General features: G+C 49.9%; 1 protein-coding gene across 2 annotated transcripts in view; it reads right to left on the bottom strand.

The window, feature by feature from the left end:
• The window catches only part of ARID3B (AT-rich interaction domain 3B), a 53,951-nt gene that overhangs the window by 6,346 nt on the left and 25,734 nt on the right, over positions 1–21,871 (bottom strand). For both annotated transcript variants that reach the window (XM_029239089.1, XM_029239090.1), the window contains exons 3-7: positions 15,661–15,732; positions 15,379–15,451; positions 2,528–2,711; positions 993–1,273; positions 620–874 (exon numbers count right to left, since the gene is read on the bottom strand). In XM_029239089.1, coding sequence (XP_029094922.1) covers positions 620–874; positions 993–1,273; positions 2,528–2,711; positions 15,379–15,451; positions 15,661–15,732 — 865 coding nt within the window. The remainder of the gene's footprint in view (positions 1–619; positions 875–992; positions 1,274–2,527; positions 2,712–15,378; positions 15,452–15,660; positions 15,733–21,871) is intronic.

Genomic DNA, 21,871 nt, shown 5'->3' with positions numbered 1-21,871 from the left:
GATTGGCGTAGTTGAGGGGGAGGGGGTGGCCGTCTGGGAGAAAGACAGCGGCGCGTGTGGGGGGGGGGGGTGGGGGGCGGGGGGGGGGCGGGGAGAAGGTGGGGCACCTGAAAAATGTGGAGGGGAAGGGAAAAGATGCCAGTTATGCTGCCAAACTTGTATTTCCTCCTCCCCTCTCTCCCGGGGGTCACTGGCAGCCTGGCCTGAGGCAGCTCTGGCCCCTCACTGAGCCTCCGGAAAGGAGGTGCTGTCTTTCTCCCAGATGGTGAGGCACTGGGGTGAAGGGCGAGCCCTTTAATTGAGACAGATCAAAAGGCAAGAGGGGACAGGGAAGACGCGGCAGCTGTCCCTCAAGGCCTCCTGCTCCTCCTTGAACAACTGCTTCTCCTCTTTACTAGAGAACAGGGCACGCCTGAGGCAACTGCAGGTCCCCTGCAAAATGACTTCAGCTTTGGTGAACTGAGACCTCCGTGGCCACCAAAGCCTCAGGTGGCTCTTTGGCCTCTAGATCCTTCTGGGGGCCAGGGGGGCAGAACCCGGAGGGGCCCCACCCCAGTCCCCGGGACGTAAACGGGCCCTCGAATGGAGCCGGGGTTTGGCGCCCGGGCCCGGCGCTCACCCCTGCCGTTGATCCTGATCTTCATGGGCAGCTGCCGTGCCATGCTGAAGAAGTTGCGCTGGAAGGCCTGCTGCACCAGGCGCTGCTCCTCCTCTGACAGCCTGGACGCCTTCTTCTCAGGCGGCTCCCCCGACTCCAGCCGCTCCCGCAGCTGCTCCAGCGTGGCCGTCCGGGTACCGGCCTGCTGGCTGGCCAAGGTCACGGGCACAGCCAGGCGATTTGGCACGGGCACGGTTGTCACTGGGACTCCATCACCTGACAACGGCACCAGAGCTGGACCCAACCCATAACCCACCCTCCCACCTGGGTCTTGGACCCAGGGAACTTGGCGCCCTTCCTCCCTGCCCTTCCTCCTCACAAGGGCCCTGCAGACCTTTCCTGAGAGTGGTTGCTGGGGATATCCGAGGGCCACTGGCATTGGTGCCACTGCCGGAGCCCAGCCCGAGGATGGGGAAGCGGATCTTGGGTGGGGAGAGGAGGGCAGGGGCCCCAGCGGCAGCGGCAGAGGCAGCAGCGGGCGAGTAGCCAAAGAGGGAGGAGCTGTAGCTGGGCCGGCGGCCCTCCCTCCGGTTGCCGTCAATGGCTGCCTGGAGCTCGGCCGGGGAGCTCAAGGCTTTCTTCTCGCACTCGTAGGCGTAGAGATACTTCATATACCTGGAGGGAAGGAAGGAAGGAAGGAAGCTTCCAGAGTCATCCAAAATGTGGCACGAGGGCTGCCCAGTTTAAGTCGATGGGCCTCTGGAAGCAGGCTCTGTGGGGCAGGCTCTGTCCTCTAGGACAAAGGAGCACAACCTGCTCCTTTGTGATGGAAGAGGATGAGGAAGAAGAAGATGGAAGAGGAACCTCCCGGACAGCGATGCCCCACCCCAGGCCCTCTAACTGCTACCCAATTCTAAACGCAGCTCGAAGTGGAGGCACGGTTCATTAGGGAAATAGATACTTTCGCTAATGCTTCACGTTTTTGTGGCGCCTTTCTAGTGTCCTGGGAGAAATGAGAAATGCCATGTTTTGCAATGTCTTTCTGGCTCCTTGATCTCCTAACCATTCTGAGTCAGGCTGGTCAGACAGGAGCAATTCTTCCCACTGTGTGTGGACCTAGAAGTGCTGTCCCTCTTTGTGTCAGATGCCCCAAGAAGCAATTCGCTACCCAAGAACCTTGGGAGAAGGACTGCTATGCTGGATATTGCTCTGTTCCCAACTTCTCCTGGAACGGTTTCGACAAGGCCTTAACATGTCACCTAACCTATACATGGCTGATCTTTCCGTATTTTTCACAGAACAACGTCCTGAGTTCCGAAAGAACAGATTCCCCTCTGGCCCTCATTCGCCAGTGCTCCTCCTGTTCTCACTGCTTCTATCACCCTTATAATTAACTCAAATGGGTAGAAAAACAGGTCGCCGATCCCAGTGGGATCCCAGTGCCTGCCTTCCTCTGGGTCCACTGTTGCTGGGCAAGCTGTCAGGTAGGAAGGGCCAGGCTTAGGGTAGGGGTGCTGTGTGGGAGATGATGTCCTGGAAAAGGCGTGGATTTCAGAGACAGAAGCCCAGGCGTGACTCTTCAGCCTGACCACTTACTAGCTGGTATGGCTCTGACCAAACGATCTAACCTCTGAGACTTAGTTCTTGTTGTCTGGGAAACAGGGACAAAAACCTTCTTGACGGGGTTGCTGGTGAGGTTTGAATGAAACAGAACAGTGAAGCAGCAGCACACAGGAGATGCTTGGGAAGGGGCGCTCTCAGGATTACTTAGGTTAGGGAGGGATTCATCTCAGAAAGCTCCAGGCCCTTTCAGGAATTCCGCCCATCTTGTTCACTATACAGTGGAATTTCCTTCCTTCCTCTCCTCTAGGTTAAAGCATCCCCTTTCTCCAGCCTTAGCTTCCTTTCCCCAAGGCTCTGGCCACTCACTGGGTCCTCAGGGTGAAGGCGGCGCTGGTGATGGACGTGGGCAGGTTCAGGCCTTTGGTGATCTCCCTCCAGATCTTCTTGTTGATGATCTCCACCAGGCCCCCCTTCTCCGTCACCAGCTTATACAGCATATACAGGTCCAGGATCTGCTTGGCCATGATGGGGATTCGGTTGATGGGGGTCCCTGTGATTGTGCAAAGAGAGAAACAGAGGGTTGTGTCATTACCATGCAGAGAAAGAAGACATCTGTGGATGCCCACCCTTTTGCAGAGTTGGAAATATGTCCATAAATCTGCTTACAAGTATAATTTGACTTGAACTCTCAAAGCCTGGAAGCTATCAGACTAGCTGCCAGTTCTCCTTGGGAAGAACAGAAAGATAGGTCCAACTCACAGGCTGTGTGGCCTTGGGTAAAACACACAGCCTCTCTGGGTCTGTTTCCCACCTGTAAATAAGAGGGCCAGACTAAATGACTTCAAAGTTTTTTTTTTTTTTTGCTAGCAGTATGATTCCAGATTCTTTCCTAATGATTTGGCAACTCAGTCCTCTGGAGCCTTCAGAAGCTGTTCAGCTGCCTCCTCAGGGAAGTCTTTCCCTGACTCCCAAGACAGGTGAGGTCCTGCCCCATTGTCCACCTGGAGAGCTTCCTTGGCTTCTCTTCTGCAGCTCTCAGTGCAGTTTATAACCGTGTTTTTATTTGCATACTGCCTGTTTTCTCTTCATCTCTTCTCCTGCTACAGGGCAGAGAAATGGTTTTTTCTCTCCTGTGTACCCACCATGTCAAAGGAGCTGCTGGGCACACAGGTCTCCAGGGGGATGAAAAGCCACTCAACAATTCACTCCAACCCCTCCCTGGCCTCTGAAAGAGGGAGGGTCAGAGCCGCTTCCGCCCACTGGCCCCGAAGGGAAGCGAGAGGAGCCAGGGACTTGATTAGGAAACCTGGCACCGAGCAGGAAGGCCCACTAATGAGCACCGGGGGACGGCAGGGAGGGCGGGGCCAGGCTCCTTTCTCGGGCGGCTGGGATGCTCGTCAGGAGGCGTGATGGATGACTGTCATTTGGCAGCCTCGGGATTAATGATCTGGAGGTCAGAGGGGAGAATTCCAGCAGGAAGGGTCACCGTCCAGGGCAGGGTATGAGACTTGTTGCCTTTTGATGGCAAGTCCTTTTACTGTACATAGGCTGCTCCCCCTGTGCCGCGGCCGCAGCCCCCCCCAAGGCTTGTTGAGGTCTCACTGCCTGCCTGGTGGAGTTACGCCAGCTTGATTAGAGAAGGGCTGTTTGTTTCAGCTCCTCCTGCTTCTTTCCCCTAAAGGAATGGCATTTTCTTCTCAGCTCTAGAACACTGGCCTCACCAACTCTTTTATAGAGTAATTCAAGCCAGAGTGGAGTGAAGGGTGCCACGTTTATGAGGAGGAAGTAGCGTGAGCACGAACACGTGGCACTGCTATGGTGGGACTGGGCCTCTTTTCTCAGTGTGGGGAGGGAGCTAGAGGTCTTGAAGACCTTTGTATTGACCGGCTGGTCTTTGGAGGGTCAAGGACAAAGGGGCCATAAGTTAAGTTCAAAGATTCACTGGTAAAATATCAGAGGACTGCTGGCACAACAGCTCGCACGCTGGTTAACTACTTCTCCCTGTGCTGCTCTGGACAGTAGACCTTATTCCTGTCACAAGCACAGGAGTCTCATGCAGCAGAACTGGTCTCCTGGCAGGACAGGGCTAAGGTCTCCCTTCTTTGCAGGCCTGTCTGCCCGAGCATGCTCATGGCCTTGGCGAGTTCATACCCTCAGGGCATCACCTGGAGAGTCTGGGAGGACCACTCCCAAGGCCCCCTCACACAAGTCCCCGAAGCTCTCAATTCCAGAAGCTTCCAGAACATCTTTACACATGTGACCTGTTCACTTCCAGGTCAGATGTTCACAGTGAGCTCACCTTCATCCCCTAGGTCAGCTCCCTTTTCCCATCGCTTCCTCTTCTTCCAACAGCACCATCATTCTTTGAGGTCTTGGGTAGGAACCTCCGAGGCAGCAATGGCTCCTCTCCCTCCTCTCTCACCCACCTTTAGGCTGTCGGGAGGCTCACCGATTACTGCTTTGAGGCCCCTCTCAAAGCCATCTTCCTCTCCGGCCCTCAGCCACCACCCTGGGCCAGGCCCTCGCTGGCTCACCGTCAGATGCCCCCAGCAGCTTTGAATCCACGTGCTCAACCTGCACGCTGCTGCCAGACCATCTAATGAAAACACCACTTTCACGCCATTACTCGCTTCCTAGTTTAAAAACCCACAATGACTCTTATTGCCGACCCAGTCCACCTCACATGTTCAATCGCATGACTAGGGTTCCCCAACACTCCTTAGAAGATTACGTACGATGTATTTTAAGCATGTCCCAGCAACTCACTCTCACTCCAGTCAGTTGGGTCTTCTCACCCTCACCCCTAAAGCCAAGCTCCTCTCTCCTCTACTTTTTGTTTTTACTGTCCCTCCTCATCAAGCCTAAAATGACCTGTCTGCGCTCAAATCCTCTCTACACTGGCCTTCAACGTTCACTCCCTCCAGGAAGAAATTTCCAACTACCCCAGTTCACGTGGATTTCTTTCCTCTCAGAATTTCTATTATAACCACTACAAGTTCGGCAAACAGTTACACTTGTTTCACATATGTTCGTCTGGTATCCCAGGAGGACTGTAAGCTCAATGAAGGCAGGGATTGTTTTTCCTTCATGTCTTGAATATTAGAATGTTTAATAAGCTAAACTACCATGCAGATTCAACCAACCAACCAACCAACCTGCTTCTCAGAGTCAAAGCAACCAGCTCTGTGTTAACCCAACTGGGAATATTAAACGCATTTCCTTCCTTCCTGCTGTGGTGTGCCCACCAGGGTCTGTCACTAACTCGAAGCATCTAATTGCTGACAGCCCTGAACAGAAGTCACCCTCTCCTCTCAGGTCCTGGCAGGTTCATTAGGGGGGTCACGACCCTTATTAAACAGACTGGGGAACCGAGGCCCAGAGTGGTTAAGCCCTTTGTGTCTGAGTCCTACAATAAGAGGACTGGCAGCACAGGCATGGATGGAGAGCTGGGGATTCTGAGAAGGTAAAGAAACCATGACTTCATTCAGTGGGGCCAAACAGAAGGGGAGACAGGTGTTAAAGAGGGCAAGCGGGCTGGGTTTGTGATGCCCACAGAACGGGCGTGGCTGAGTGAGTGACCGCCAAGCAGGGCATGCCCAGCCGGGGGAGTGCTGTCCTTCAGAACTGTCACCTTGGAGAGCCAGCTACCGCTCCGTTTGTGAAGAGCTTTCAGAGTTTACGCTATTTTCATTTGATTCTCTCCAAGGGCGGTAAATCTTCAAATGTAAAGGGTATGTTTTACTTTTAGAAATGGTCATTCATGGAAACAAGCCAGGAAAATAGGATGAAGTGACCAGGCTGTTTATACTGATTTTGTGTGAAGATGAGGTGTGGCCATAAACCATGACAGATTATCTAGTGTGGCTCAAACTGCCTCTGAAGGCAGCTCCCCAGAGAGGAATTATAGATTTGCTCAGAGTAGTCGCTAGACTAAATGGCTAGTCATTTGAGATGGCTTCTTTCAAAGACAACAATGTCATAGATGTAGAAATTTCATTAAAAATTAGCCTTTTTTATAGTCACACAGAGAGTGGCTGCATTAGGCTGGGAACTGCTCAGGGGCAAGGGAAACAGGTAGATACTGGACCTGAGAAGACAAGGAAGGAGCAAAGTGGCATTTCAAGTCCCCAGAGTGACCTCTTCCCAGCACCGCTGGAGAGAAAACACAGGCCAGGGCTGCTCTGTAACCCAGCCCCACTCTGGGCATGTGGGGGGTCATAACTTCTCTCATCAGGGCCCCTATGGCCTGGCCAGGCACCCCGGTTCCAGGATCAGTGGGTAAGGGGAATGGGCATTTTCTTCCTCATGGTTGGCCCTCCACGAAACTGCTAAAAGTAGCTCCCAGTGCAGGCGGGCCCCTCAGTACCCTCAGAAACAAAGCTGAAGCTATTCTGAGACCCAGCTCTAGATGACATCATGGTTTTCTCACATTATGCAGCCAATCCAGACACAAAACCTGCCTTGGCTTCCATTCTTTTGACAACTAAGAGAGAGGCAGGGTCCTCAGGCTGGTCTCTCTCTGCAGTCTGCTCTGTGCTTAGTGGGCCTGGTAGCCACCTCCCTTGTCCCAAGGAGACTCAACTATGAAGAGAAGGGGAGAAGGCCTTCTAGCTGAGTTTCCCTACCTGAACAAGAAAGAAAACCAATACATCACACTGGGGGTGGGGATGGGGGGGGATCGACAATATTCAGGCCTCAGTTTCCCTGTCAGTCTGAAGCAAGGAATTTGCTTCCAGATGACTTCCAGTTCTAAAGTCCTATGAGTCTATGAATAAAAACTTAAAAACAAAAATTGATAGTTTGGGGGGGGGTGGTGGTGTGATGAATTGGGAGATTGGGATGGACATATATACACCAATATGTATAAAATGGACAACTAATAAGAACCTGCTGTATAAAAAATTTAAATTTAATTTAATTTAAAAAAATTGATAGTTGTGACTATTACCAAGGGAGGTAACTTGATTTTAGGAGCTTGCCTGAATTACAAAATAATGTTGCCAGGTGACCTTGAGATGGATGGTTTGGGATCTTCTCCAATGAAGGGCGCCTGTGTGGCTTAGGACCAGGTCTGTGAAGTTCAAGTCCATAAGCAATGGCTCTTTCTCTAGCCTTGTGGGGAAGTGGGGGAGTCTCTGGCCTATTCTCTGGGCTGGATTACATCTTCCTCTAAAGAGGCTCTTCACCTGAGAGGGGACAGGCCTCAGTCCACAATAAATGCAAATGCAACCTGCAGAGAACCAGGAAGGAGGCCAGCAGCCACTGCAGGGAGCTCTTGGTGGGTCACCAGTGTTGCCCCTGCAGGAGGCCGAATCTCCGCCCCCATCACACCTCCCAGAGGGGGCGGGAGCACCTGATGGGGAAGCCTGTGGACTGTCAGTCACTGCTATCAAAGCAGGAGCTAGGATTGAGGGTAATTAATCATGCTCCCTCTGACAGCAATCCAGGGCCTTATCTGTACCCCAAGAAATGCCGCTGGTCTCCAGTTCCCTCCTCAATAAAGGAGACTGACAGTTCCAACAAAGAGGCCCCTTATCAGATTTCAGCGGGGGAGCCTGAGGCAGCCCGAGGGAGATGTGGAAAAGGCTTTTATGAGGCCGGGACCCAGCGAAGCTGTGGGGGCTCCTGGGGCTTTAACCCTTGGAGGTGGGAATGCCGCTGGGCACTGGCGCTCGCAGGCCAAAGCCGTGATCGGGAGCTTTCAGAGAAGATGGAGCTGAACAAAAGCTGCTCCCTGGCACTTGGCTCGTCTTCGTCTGCCCAGCACTCAGACCGTGGAGACAGAGCTTAGTGGGGGTGAGGGCAGAGCGGGGAGATAGCCTCCTCTGGCACTAGAGACAAAGATGGGAGATGGCAGGAATGTTGGGGGGAGGGCCACTTCCTCCCCACCACAGAGAATGGGCACATTCCAGTCAAGACCAGAAGCAATCAGGGGGCAGGGACCCAAGACAGAGTCGCATGGCTGCCTTCCTGCCTACTGGTCAGGGGTGAGGGCCCAGGACCCAGGGCGTGGCCCTGCCAAGGACCCTCGCTGCTTTTTCCTGACTTTGAACAAGATCATTAATCATTTCCATAGCCTGTCAAGAGAGCTGGGCGGCTGACCAGGGAGCCTAGAAGAGTTAAGTCCCACGTTAAGCAGGCAATGTGCATAGGCAGACAGGCAGGCAGGCCTCCTGCTTATTCCCCTGCATATTAATTCCCGCCCTGCTCCAGTCCTGCTCCCCAGCAACAAGCAGAGGAATGACTGGTGATTTTTTTCCCCCTGACTTGTTCATGTAGAAAATACCTCCCACCGGGAAACTGGGCAGCAGGCTCTGGTGGTGTGCCATGCAGTGAGTAGATGACTGTTCCACAGGTCAGGGCAGAGGCAAGGATGCGCAATTATCCCAATACCAACACGTATGCTTCAGCCCTCTACCTCCGATTTCCCACTGAGGGGGTGTCTAACTGACAGAGCCTAGTGCACCAATCTTAAGTATACAGCCCACCAGGTCTTTACTGCTGTGCATACCCCTGTATCCACTCCTCAGATCAAAATACAGAACGCTTCCAGCACCCCAGAACACTCTTCCATTACCATTCCCAACCAATATCCATCCCCTATCCCCACGCCCCCGACAGGAGGTAACTATTATCCGGACATGTACCACTATAGGTGACTTTCTTGAACTTTACATAAATGGAAGAATGCAGTATACAGTCTTCTGTGTCTGGCTTCTTTTGTTCCACGTTAGGCCTGTGAGAGTCATCCCAGTCGGGTACAGCAAGAATTCATTCTTCGTTATCGCTGTGTGGTATTCCACTACAGGACTATGCCAACATTTAGTCATACATTCTACTACCAATGGAAATTTGAGTTCTTTCCACTCTTTGGCTATAATGAATGGAAATTTGAGTTCTTTCCACTCTTTGGCTATAATGAATGGTGTTGCTACGAAAATTCTCGCATGTGTCTTTCAGTGAACGTAAGCTCTCATTTCTACTGGGGATACACCTAGAAGGGAAATTGCTGGGTAATAGGGTTGGCATATGTTTAGCTTTAGTAAATATTACCAAACAGATTTCCAGTGGTTATGCCCATTTATATTCCCACCAGCAATGCATGGGAGTTCTGGAGGCACCGAACCTGAGAGGCTAATTTTAAACCCATTACCCTTCTTGATACTCTAGTTCAGACTAATTGCTTTAGGTGAAGTTCAACAGTATGTGCACTGTGGCCAATAATAAAATAAAATTATGGTTATGGCTGTGCTGTTTCCTTCCATAAAAACTACATTCAGAGAAGCAGGCTAAGGAGTTAGAAGGAGGAGGACCGTCGGGTCATCTCTGCTTCGCCTGCTGCTGGTCAACAGACCTGGCCCGAGTCTCCAGGAGAGGGGGTGGAAGGCTGGCCGGGGAGAGGTGCAACAACTCAGGGGTGTTCTGGCCTGAGCAGTGCATGGGTGTCTGAGCTTCCATTGCCAATCCATGCCCCTCCCTCTCAAGACCTAGTAGATTTTCCCACAGTGTAACTGGGTCAAACTCTCCCTTCAAACTTTCCCTACGCCAACCTTAGGACGATTTATTGAATATTGGCTCACCCTGGAAAAAAGGAGGCAAAACTATCAACCCCATTTTACGAAGTGCTAGAAGTACCAATAAATGACCTTGAAGGGGAAGAGGTTGAATTTAAAGACAAAAGTGAGCTATTCAAATTAATCACACCTTTCAAAAACCAGGGTCTCTTCTCATTATCATGGATAACTGGGTAGTTATAAGGTATTTAAATGACTATTAAAAGTGGGGGGGGGAACCCCAGTACTTGAACAGCGGTTGGATCACCTGGGGAGAGAAAAGGAACTGGCCTAAGACAAAGATTTGCATTTTGGACTTTCATTTGTGGGTAAAGTTAGAATATGAAGCCCCGAAGCCTATTTTATCTGACAAAGACAAACATATTTTAGTCTATCAGGAAGAGTGGCCATGGCACAGACCATTTACAGCAAGATACAAAGAATATACAAGAAACTCCCTCCACCAAAAGGCAAAGCAATATATGTCACGAACATTTCCTTGCCTGAGATGGATAGATAAGCACACAACAGAAGGAAAAACACTCAAATTGCACTTCGAGGCAGACCAAGCCCTTTTCCCACAGTAAATTCTTTGTATATACACATCAAAAACAGATCCAACAATCCATTTGGGAAAACCAAGGTCAGTTTGCAGCCCTGAACAGAACTGGTGGGGGAGGGACGGCAGTTCTCCGGTGAGGTCTTGACAAAACTTGTCTTCCACATGACCAAGCAGGTCCTTAGCCTGGTGTGCCGAGCTGGGACGGGGGCTGGAGGGGAGATCCTTGCTTGTGGGCACTCCGGGTGTGCGCAAGATGCTACCGTTAGGGCTTCTGTCTCCCGTGCCCCCAACCCCAACCTGCCTTGACAGATGGCAGCTTCTGTGCCAGCCACAGTGAACTGTCACATCTGCCCTTCCCTGAGAGATAAGCCGCCTTACCCTGAGATGAAGACTCTTCTTGCATGAAGAGTTCTACCTCGTGTTAATCAGTTAGATGCTGTCAGACCCTACTGGAGACCGACCTGTGGAGGCGGGCCACTGTCTCTGGGGCTCAGAAGGCTGAAGGAGAGATGAGGCTTGTCCACTGCCCCAGTGGGAAGTGATGGAATTGCTGGTGCCAGGGGCCAAGTTTCTCAAGGACAGTGCAGGCGAGGAGAAAAAGTCCTGGCCTGGGGATTAGGAGACCAAGTGCTAAATTGGCTCTGTAGCCTCAGGTGAGTCATTTAACGTGCGGGCTGATTCTTCATGGCTAACGTGATAACCTTTGCTCTCTCCACCCCACAGAGCTGGGGCTGTGGGGAGCAGCAGATCAGATAGTGGGTTGAAAGGGTTCTGTAAAGTACGTGGGGTAACAATAATAAAATTAACAGCAAAATCATCTCCCTCCTCTTTGATGAAACCACACTTCTCTTTCACTGCCTGGGGAACAAGAGAACAAGCTCTTCTTCCTTAGTGATGAAGGAAGAATGGAATTGTTTACAAGCCTTTGCTTATGAGACTTCCAAACTAGCACCACTCCCTCTCCGTACCCCCTGGAAAATCTACCAGGGAATGATACTTCAGGAATCACCCACCGTGAGTTAAATTAGACAAAGAATTTTATTTACAAATGTTTGGCTTTGTTTTTTGGACAAAGAAAGGTGTGTGTGTGTGTGTGTGTTTTACACACACACACACACGCAAAAACGTGCATGTGCACATGGCAAAAGGTGAGGAAAAAGAGGCATGGGTGTTCTGAGATCTAACCCATCTTTCTACAGAAACATTTGTCGGGGAAGCACAATCAAAGGAAACTTGTTTAATTCAGTTTGGCTTCAGTCAGCCAAAGGAACACATGATTCACCAAGGAAAGGAGTGAAGCATTTGGTTCTGGGGGTCCCTGGTGTAGTTTTTACACAATTATTTTGACAGAAAATTGCTCAAGGGGCTTTTCTTCTATTTTGATTATCTAGGGTGGCTCATTATCTGTTTTGTAGCTCAAGAGACACAATCAGGGACACATAACACAGAACAGAGAACTTGGAAGAAACTTCCAGATTGACTCTAACTGAACCTGCGCATTTTATAGATAAGGAAACTGTGGCCCCCAGATGAGGAAGGATTTGCTCAGGATCGTGGAGAAGGGTGGGATGTCAGCACTGGCTTCACACTCCTCAGTCCAGAGCTCTTTCCCCCTCCGCATGCCTCCCGACAGGCTGCAGCAGCCGTTCCTGAGGCAGGCAGGACACAGGGAGCCCGACTGGGCACTGCCTCGGCCTCTTCTCAGGCGCCTTCTGGGCCGGGTTGTTCTGCTGGTGGGGGAGGGGTCGCGAGGTGCAAGTCACCCGGTCTGGCCTAGAAACCAAGGTGCCTCGAGCTGAAAGGCCCATCTGCTGCAGTCAATTCACCCAAACATGTTAACAAGCCAGAGAGACCCAGCACAAAGCAGCGGTCACGGCTGGGCCCCTCTCCCACTGGACAGCCGTTTTATCACCTGCAGCTGCAGTCATTTGGGGCCGCCTGCTGTGTCCTGCCACCCTTGGAGCCCGGTCCACTTCCTCTGCAGTGGAGCCTTCCACGTCAAAGCTGCCCAGCCCACTCACAGCCCAGGTGGGCATCACCGGGCCTTTCAAACTCAGGTTGCTTTCAGTGGTTCCTTTGAAATCTACTGCTTATCCTTCATATTAGCTCTGGAGGATGAGTTGCTGACCCACTGCCAGGGTCTGTGAGGCTTTTCCTTGCACCCAGCCAGCTAACAAGATTGGGCTCCTGAATGCCCCAGACACTCCAATTTGGGAGCGACAAATAAGTCGCAAATGTCCGGGGGCCCTTGGTCTCCCCATTCTGTGAAGAGTAAAGACAGCAAGCTTCCCATGGTTAGAAGCGCAAACTGCTCCCAGTCCCCTTGAACTGCCCATTCTAATTTAGACCATCAACCATGAGTTTTCCAGGGAGGAGAACACTGTGATTTTAAAGGGAACAACCTCCACAGTCTCCCTGCCTCAGCCTTCCCTCTTCAGCCCAACTATACACTGTTTGCCACAGCAAACCTCCTGAAAGCACAGCTCTGGCGATACTTCTCATATGTTAACTTCAATAACTCAGCTATGTCACAGACAGGAGTGCTAACTTCTTGGCCAAACATGGCTCTTCACAGTCTGGTGCCAGCTGATTCATCCAGGCCACAGACAAGGGTTCTTTCAGCCGTGCCTGGACCACGTACACCACGCATGCCCCGCGTTTCTGCCTCCACTCTCCCTATGCTGGAGCTACAGCAACTCTCAGGTCCCTACACTCCAGCCTAGGATGGGGCCCCAGCACCCATTCCTTTGGCACTCAGCCACGGACGGGGAGTTCATCCTATTGCCCGACACAGGCCCTGCCGCCCTCAACATTGCTACCTGAGTGGAGATAAGATGATTTCCCTGAAGAGTTTCTCTGCAGAGGAAATTTTTGATCTTCACCTTCTTTCCTATCCTTCTATGGCAGTGGTTCTCATCAGGGGGACAGTTTTGTCTCTCAGGGGACATTTACAATATCTGCAGACATTTTTGGTTATCAAGACTGGGGGGTGCCACCCCCAACAAAGGACTATCCAATCCCCAGAGTCAATATGCTGGAGCTGAGAACCCTTATACTAGAGTAATTAACAAGTAGCAAAACTGACTTGACTGTCTCCCTTCTACTGCTGATGCCAGCAAATAGTGAAATACCTAACATAAGTGCTGAAGACAGAAAAAAGATTTACTCAGGGCCTGAATAACCATAAACTGACATGATCAAAGAGAGTTTCTTACTCCTGCTTTGGGTGGAATAGACTAGGTGGCAGTCCGGTAGCCCCAGCGCTGTGCAATAGCGGGACACTCAGCACACACTGCTCTCTACTGCTGACCTCCAATCACGGGCCGCTGTCTAACTGTGGGTGGGAGTGGGGGGGGAGGGGAAGCTCAGCTTCCCTTTGTGGGGCAGCTGAGTTAGGAAAACCAACAGGACTGCTCCTACAGCAAACACGTCCTGAGAAGCACCCGCCTCCAGGTCTGGCCCTGTGCTAGCACTGGGGACTTGGAGAAATGACAAAGTGGCTGTCCTCAAGGAGCGCCTCGTCTAGTGGGGACATATAGAAATAAACAAACAATTACTGATCTTCACTCTTGGCTAGGCTGATATAACTAAAAATCCTTTTGGGAAGGGAGAAAAACAATAAAGTATCAATAGACTATAAAGCAGTGGAGCCACACTGCTGATTAAAATCTATATTGTTATAGCAGCCCCTCTGAGATGAGATCAGCTCCCGGGTTTGCACCAGCTGGGCTTGTGGAGCTTGTAAATAATTAAAAGGTAATTGGAGGGGGAGACCAAAGTATTAAGTGGATTTCTCTCTCTCAGGGCAACCAGGGAGTTTCATTGCTGCCAGTTACATTATCTTTCGGGATTATATTCTTGTTTTTTACTGACACATGCAGCTCCAGATAACAGTTGGAGGAGTAAACTAATTAGAGCTGCTTAGACTGCTTTGATAGGCTTGGGGATGGGGGGAAACGGAGACTCAAAACTTTCGATTGCCTTTGTAAGCAAACCAGCAATAATAGGCGTGCTACTAAGAAGGCAATAAGGCTTTGGAAGGTAAAGGAAGGGGAAGGAGGGGGAGAGAAAGAGGGATGGGGCTGGTGGGGAGAGGAAGAGGGAGGGAGAGGAGTTAACTCAGCATATTTAGTTGCTGGGGGCTGTCATTATAGCTCAGCCCAGGATAAAGAGGAGGATTTCATTCCCAGGTCTCAATAAAGGAGCTGACATAGAAACCAAGGGATACATGATCAGGCAGGATCCCAGGGAACATGCTGGCTGGAGCAGCTCTCCCTTACAGCTTTGTCCTGAGGTGAAGAAGATGGAGCTACACAGGTTGCAGAGGATCATCTCCTAGAGAGGCTGGGGTTCTGCCCATGCTTCCTGAGGGCTGACCCAGCTGGTGAACCCATTGCTGTGACAGGATACAAAGCCAGGAAGTTGAGTCACTGGGCTCAAGACTCAGACATGCCATCGTCCAAAGAGGAGATGGCTGGGGGTGGGTGGGTGGGTAAGAGCGAGAAGGAGAGAAGGACAGGGAAGTGGGAAGGTGCATTTTAAGGCAGATGCCCATGTGCCCTATACTTAAACTGCAGGAACACCCCAACCAAGCCAGTGAATGCAAAAATCAAAGAGCCAATGGATAAGAAAAAAAGAGTTAGCTTTTCCTTTTCGTGGATCATTTCAGATCCTCCCAACAAATCCTGAAGGGCCTCTATTCTTTCACTGGCCCTCCTAAGACTCTATTAAGCTAGATGCAACAGCAGGAAGCCCCATATACCAGTTTAAGTGATGTCCAGGACTGCTATAAGGCTAAGAAAAAAGTATAATTGAATTTGAAATGACTCCAGAGACCAGTTAATCAGAACAGTGACAAAAATAAAGCAGGACCAAATCTGGATGATCATTCCATTCATTTTCTACCCAGGCCCTCTTTGCCCCCTTCAACCTGGTTGTCAATTATTCTGATAAGTATGGGACCAACTGGCAGTAAATGGCTCTCGTCCTCCTGGGCTAAGATGCTGGCACTCTGCAGGGAGGATGGCTAACAGTGACCTGCATACAGTAGGCACTCAATAAATATTCAGTGAATTGAAACGATGAGTAGACTGAACACTCACCTCTCTTCTGCATAAAGACGAAGAGGTCATCCAGGAACTCTTTCCTTTCTGGATCACTGTCCAGTTCATACAGCTGCAATCCCAAAGGCCCCAGGGGAGAAAAAAAACACCACAGTGAAAAATTCCGTCTTATGCAGGAAGTCTTACACCAGTGATACACAACCATCTGAATGACTACAAATGTGACTCATAGGCCACCTCTATCCTTATTCCTTGGGGATCAGATAAAGCGACCCACTGCAGAACTGCCCCTTTCGTTATCACAAAGGAAACATTACAGACCTTGGCAAAATCACGGGAGATCTCTCTTCCCCGGCCTCCATCTGCATCATCACTCCAGGCCAAACCACCATTCTAAAGGGGAACAAAGCACAGCGTTCAGAAGGGAGTAGGAAGAGAGTGAGGGAGGGGAAGGCAATCGTTTAGGGCGCAGATGAGGACCCTTAGCAACTGTGCTCTCCTGGCTCACACTGCAAGACTGGCGGCTCGAGTAACTGTCCCTGCCACCCTAACAGGGACATCCTGTTTTTATGCTTTCAATTATGGTTCCAAAACCAGAGGGGGTCACGTGGAAGAATCATCTCCATTTGTTGGAGGGGGGTGGGTGTTACTTATACCTGATAATCCTGGAGAAGGAGGACACAAAGGCCCAGTTTTCTGAGAGCCTGCTCAAACCTAGCTCATCTTCTGGGAGCCATCACTCTGAGATGCACCACTTTCCTGCAGGTTCTATATGGCATATGTTTGTATGTTTTATGATGTGTTTGTACATTATACGGTATGTTGTGAAGATACCTAGCCTGGCCTCCCACACAACACTCTAAGTGGAAGACAAAGGGTCAAAGGGAGCAAGACAAAGATCTCGAAGATCTCGAAGATCCTGTGGTCTCTCAGCCAAGCCTCACCACCAGAAACCCTAACTCTAGTGATTAGAACTGCCTAGTGATATGAGGGCCCTCACGGCCTGAGATTATTCCCAAGGCACAGAGACTCTGTGACACTAGGGTGAAGTTCATTTTCATTAGAGAAGTAATGAAAACCTAAACCTAATTCACTTGATTAGGTCAAACCAACACCATTCAACTGAACAGGAGGAAATGGCAAATATGCTTTCGTTTATGTTCTTGAAATCTGCTTCCCACTTTTATTCAGTTGGGTAACTCTTATTTCTCAAATCAGGCATCATCTTCTATGGGAAGCCTTCCCTTCACACCCAGCTGCACAAGTACTCTGGAAGGACTCTCTGTACATTTCGAGCTTAGAATTTCACATATTATTTTGGAATTATTTGTCATCCCCACATATTGTAGGCTCCTTGAGAGCAGCGTCTTATTCATCTTTGTACCTTTAGCACGCAGCACACTGCCTGACACTTATAAGGCTCCAGTGAATACCTGATGAACTATAATCACTGTTAAAAGGCATTAACCATTTTTTTGAACCAATTAAGCAGCTCTTCAAAAAATATACAGACAGGGCTTCCCTGGTGGCGCAGTGGTTGAGAGTCCGCCTGCCGATGCAGGGGATACGGGTTCGTGCCCCGGTCCGGGAAGATCCCACATGCCTCAGAGCGGCTGGGCCCGTGAGCCATGGCCGCTGAGCCTGCCCGTCCGGAGCCCGTGCTCCGCAACGGGAGAGGCCACAACAGTGAGAGGCCCGCGTACCACAAAAAAAAAACAAAAAAAAACCCCCCAAAAAACAGACATATATCATACAGAAGAGTCCAAAAGGCCCTCTGCTAGTGGGGAGTATGAAATGTCAGAGCAGAAGTCGCCTGTTCACCTCATCCCACCTGTCAGTGGAAGACCCAGGGATGAAAATGGACACACTGAGACCATCACTCTCTCATTTCTCCCCCAGGAGCAAAGGTGCCCATAGGCACAAGCACACACATGTGCCACCCAGCTGGCTGGGGCGTGTAAGTGGCTGGGGAGAGACATCTGGGGTTGGGGAGCAGGTTTCTTGGGAGGACATTCTTTGGATTGCTTAAGGATCTCGTAAAATCATGCCAGTAAATGAAAGCGTGCTCTAATTCCATCCTCTCTCTTTAGTAAAGCTTGCCTGAAAGCAGGAGGGTATTCAGGTTGTTCAGTTAAATTCTGGGGCCATACTTTGCTTCCCCTACTCAAAGTGGGCTCTGAGATGTAGACCCACTTTCTGAGAGCAGCAATTTAGCGCACACAGAGGTAAGTATAACCAAGAAGAAGTGACACCCTGTCAGCTGACATGAAACAGGCTACATCAAATTGTTTCCCTGCTTATCTAGTAAAAGACGTGTGTACGGAAGTGCTCAGGAAATGCTATCTGACTGTGCACACATCATCTCCCCAGGCAGATGCTGTAGAAATCTTCCTATAGCACCTTCAGCTCAGGGAGGCCAACAACCAAGCAGGAGGAACACTATTTAAAAAAAAAAAAAAAAGAAGCTAAAACCCACCCCCACGTTGTAATTACAGTCAACAGAAATCTGGTGTCATCTGCTGGCAACTAGCACAATGAATAATCAAGATGAATTATGCCTGTCAGCTCAGCAAAACCAGACAGAGTTACAGTCCCCTTTCAAAGGCTGCAGTAGGTCACCCTAATGCCCAGTGATTTTGTTTGAGCCAGTAATTCCTGCTGGAAAGTCAATTATCCCTGGGGCCCCTATCAGCTGAAAGACATTTAATGGGGGATCATTGCTGCTTCTGTTATGTCAGCTGTTTACTGTGGCAGCTCAATTCCCAACTCTCTAGCTGGAGATCTGAAGCTGATTCTGTTCACAGGAGGATTCTTTATCAGTCACCAAGAGGGATGAAAACACAGTTTTTTCCTAATCACAGTAACTTCTAGGCATTCTGAATGCTCACTCAGAAACTATTTAACACTCAGTTGGGTGGGGAGGATGGAATCCACAGCCTAGAATCTCAGACAGGGCTTTCCACAGCAGTAAGGGAGTGTAAAAACAAGCACACCAGTGCCAGTGCCACCACGGGTATGACTACGTGTGAAAATAAACACCCGAGTGTGAGGGCTCAACTCCGGAACGGAGGAGAATGCCTTGTAGGATGGGGATGGGGGTCGTCGTGGCCCCGTGGCTTTCACCAGCTCTGCCCAAATCTCAGCAGAGTCCGAGCAGTGGGATGGTCAGACCGTGCACTAGCCACGGCCCACTAAGTAAGAACCACTCAGATTCAAAATCTGCTTAGAGACAGGATTTTAGCTTGACACGCACTACGTCAGTGACCACAGAGGACAGGAGACTTGTCAGAACAGGACGGAAATAGGACACTACATTCTTTGAGCAATCCCACTGTTTGACCCATTACACAGATAGGAGTGTCAGCTACTATTTAAAGAAAACACAGGAAAAGAGCTGCCCAGGAGTGGAGGTGTTTTCTTTTGTCCAAGGCAAAATTGGGCCATTATACAATTTAAAACATTCAGATGGGGCTGATGGGGAAATGTCCACTCTCTTTGCATTACTTTGTTTTGAGGCAATTAAACTTCAACCCTGATTCACAGGATTTTCTGGCTGAGGTGAGAGTAGTTCCTAAGCCCTGCGCACCCTTCACCGTCTAGCTGGAATGCTGTTTCCTCCGTGCAGCCCCTCTGCCCACCAGTGTCTTTCTCCTCTGGGCTGTGTCACCTCATGTTCTGGTTATTGTGCCCCTGCTTGTGTCCCCAGTCTGTAAGCATCCTGTCAGGGTATCCCCAGCCCCCAGCACACAAAAAGCACTGACACATCTGCTCAGAGACAGGGATGGGCTCCCCCATGGGACCTCCAACCCCACAACTCCTATTTTCCCCTCCTCCTTTCATTGGGAGGATTACAGGCTTCAGCAGTTATTTTCTTGGCTCTTAACCCTGATCAACTGCTGTAAAACACAGCTCACTTATGCACTTCAAGTTTATGTGCAGGTTTCTTGGCCTATCAGCGGGGTGTGGGTGTGCCTGCTAGAAAGTTATCAGCTCAGAAATGATTGAATTTCTTGAATGTAGAATGTGCCTGATTGAGACTGTAGTGGTGGAGGAAAGGAGGGAGTGGTAGAAGCAAGTGTGGGGAAAACGCACGCCACTCAACAGTTTAGAGATCAAGGGGGTCCCCAAGACAAGCGTTTCAGTTGAAGGGTCGCCACGTGCAAGTCCACCAGCCGGGGGAAGAGGCTTTGTTCCCTGTGGGCAGCAGGCAGCAGCATTCAACAGCCGAGAAACGTGTGGGATCAACAGTAGCCAGAGCGGCCGCTCACTGCCATTTACGACCTTCTCAGCCTCTCCTACTTGAGAGCTAGATTTAACGGCTTTGATCTCACCAGGAGCTCACAGGAAACTGACAGTTTGTTCCCAAATACCCACCCAAGGCTAGCTTTGGCTACCATACCCACATTCAGCTCATTTTCCCCAGGGAGGCCACCGGGTGTTTTGCCTGTAAATCTCAAAATTGGTAGTGAAAGAAGGCTGGGGAAAGAAGAAAGCGGAGCAGGAAGCTAGTGTTTGTGCATCTTCTGTGTAACAAGGACTAGACTGGGAGCTTCCCAAGCATTTTCTCCCTTAATTCTACAATGTAGAGGTGCTTATTTGGAGATAGGAAAACAAAGGCTCAAAAAGTAGGTTAGTTACCTTTCCTACAGTCTCAGAGCTCCCAAGTGGTAGCGTCAGCATTAAAACCCAGGTCTGCCTGGCTCTCTGTTACACCACCCTGCCTCGTGGGTGGAAAGAACAGTAGAGTGTTCTGGGTGGGGACATCAGGAAGGGAGAAAGGGAGGAAAAGAAGAATAATGTCCTCTGTACACAGAATGTCTACAAATGCCAAGTCTTGGCCTTTGACGGCTCTGTCAATGGGAGATTCTTTTGCTCCTTGATTTTTCTCACTGGCTTCATCTGGGAGGTGCAGCCAAACAGAAAACCAGCCCTCACACAGCATCTGCCCAGGAGACTTATCTGGGGCTACTGGGGGTACTGGAGTAAGAACTGCTAACCTTTGGGCTTCCCTGGTGGCGTAGTGGTTGAGAGTCCGCCTGCCAATGCAGGGGACATGGGTTTGTGCCCCGGTCCGGGAAGATCCCACATGCTGCGTAGCGGCTGGGCCCGTGAGCCATGGTCACTGAGCCTGTGCTCCGCAACGGGAGAGGCCACAACAGTGAGAGGTCCGCGTACAGCAAAGAAAAAAAAAAACAAAAACTGCTAACCTTTTACCACTACCTCCAAAACAGAACATCCTGGCTAAGAGGAGCCCCCACATTCCTCTCAGAAGAGAGACAGACAGACAGAGAGACAAGTGGGTTATGCCTCTGAGGGGACTAGAAGAATATGGCACCTAGCACGGCCAGCATGCAAATAAAAGGCCTTGAAAAAACAACAAATCAAAGTCTAATCTGACTGCTACTCAAAATTTAAATAGTGCTTCCTCAACACCTCAACCCTGGAAGGGGAAATGTAGTCACTATCCTTGAAAATCTAAAAGGCTGCCTTGTGGAAGAGGAAGCAGGGTTGTCTTTTTTTTTTTCCCCTTTTCCTTTTTTCTCTAAAGCCCCAGAGGGCAGAACTAGAGTCACTAAGCAAAATTTAACAGGGAGAAGATTTCAGGTCGATTAGAAGAAAGACTTCTAACAATCAGAACTGCCCAATAATGGAGTGGGACTTCGCAGGAGGTGGGCAGCTTCCTGTCCCTAGATGACCATCTGTCTGGGATGTCATGGTGTGGATTCCAACATGAGATAGGACTGGATGAGAGGGCCCCTAGGGGCCCTTTCTGTCCTGAGAAGCAAAGAGCCTAGGACAAATTCATTCAACGCTGATTTCCTGAGAACCCAGCCCAGTTAGAGCATTGTGCAAGCTGCTGAGAAGAATTACCCACTCTCCCCAAAAAGTGGTTCCCACCACCAGGAGTTTTACCACAGAGTTGGAAAAACAAGCTGAACACACACAGCACTTAATAGATAGAGCAAGTCAAAGTACCAAAACACAAAGTGCCCAGGAGGTGGAAGAAAGGAGGCGGCCCAGAGGTGGAGATGAAGCTGGCCTGGAAGAATGGGCTGAGAGATTTACAGTCTCAATGAGCATGGAGTGGGGGATAAACAAGGCATGTTTTGGCAGGGAGGATGCAAGTCTGAATAGTTAACGTGGAAACAGGCTGTGAAATGCCTTGAATACCAGGAGGAAATTTAAACTCTGAACTGTGAAGAGGGGGGAGGCGGTGGATGTTTTCTGAACAGAAAAATAAATGATTAAATCAGTGTTTTAGATGATTTTAATGACCCATTTTTGTTGGAAAATACATAATATACACATACAAATGTATATAGGCCCCTAATCGGATTGGAATCATGGGGGATTTTCACTTTTCAATTTTTTCATTACATACATTCACATACAAACATCTGATCACTAGGATATACTAGATACTGTGAAAGGTTCTGAGGGAAAAAGAACAAGACAGATAAGAACCTCTGACTTCTTGGAAGTTACAGTCTAATGGAGAGGGAGAGAGAGACGATTTAAAAAACTGTTTATT

This window comes from Monodon monoceros, unplaced genomic scaffold, assembly GCF_005190385.1.
Source record: "Monodon monoceros isolate NGI ecotype Baffin Bay Population unplaced genomic scaffold, NGI_Narwhal_1 Super_Scaffold_21, whole genome shotgun sequence".
NCBI classification, from domain to species: Eukaryota; Metazoa; Chordata; class Mammalia; order Artiodactyla; family Monodontidae; genus Monodon; species Monodon monoceros.
Note: the sequence above shows the minus strand (reverse complement) of the source record. Positions and strands in the feature narration are given on the sequence as shown.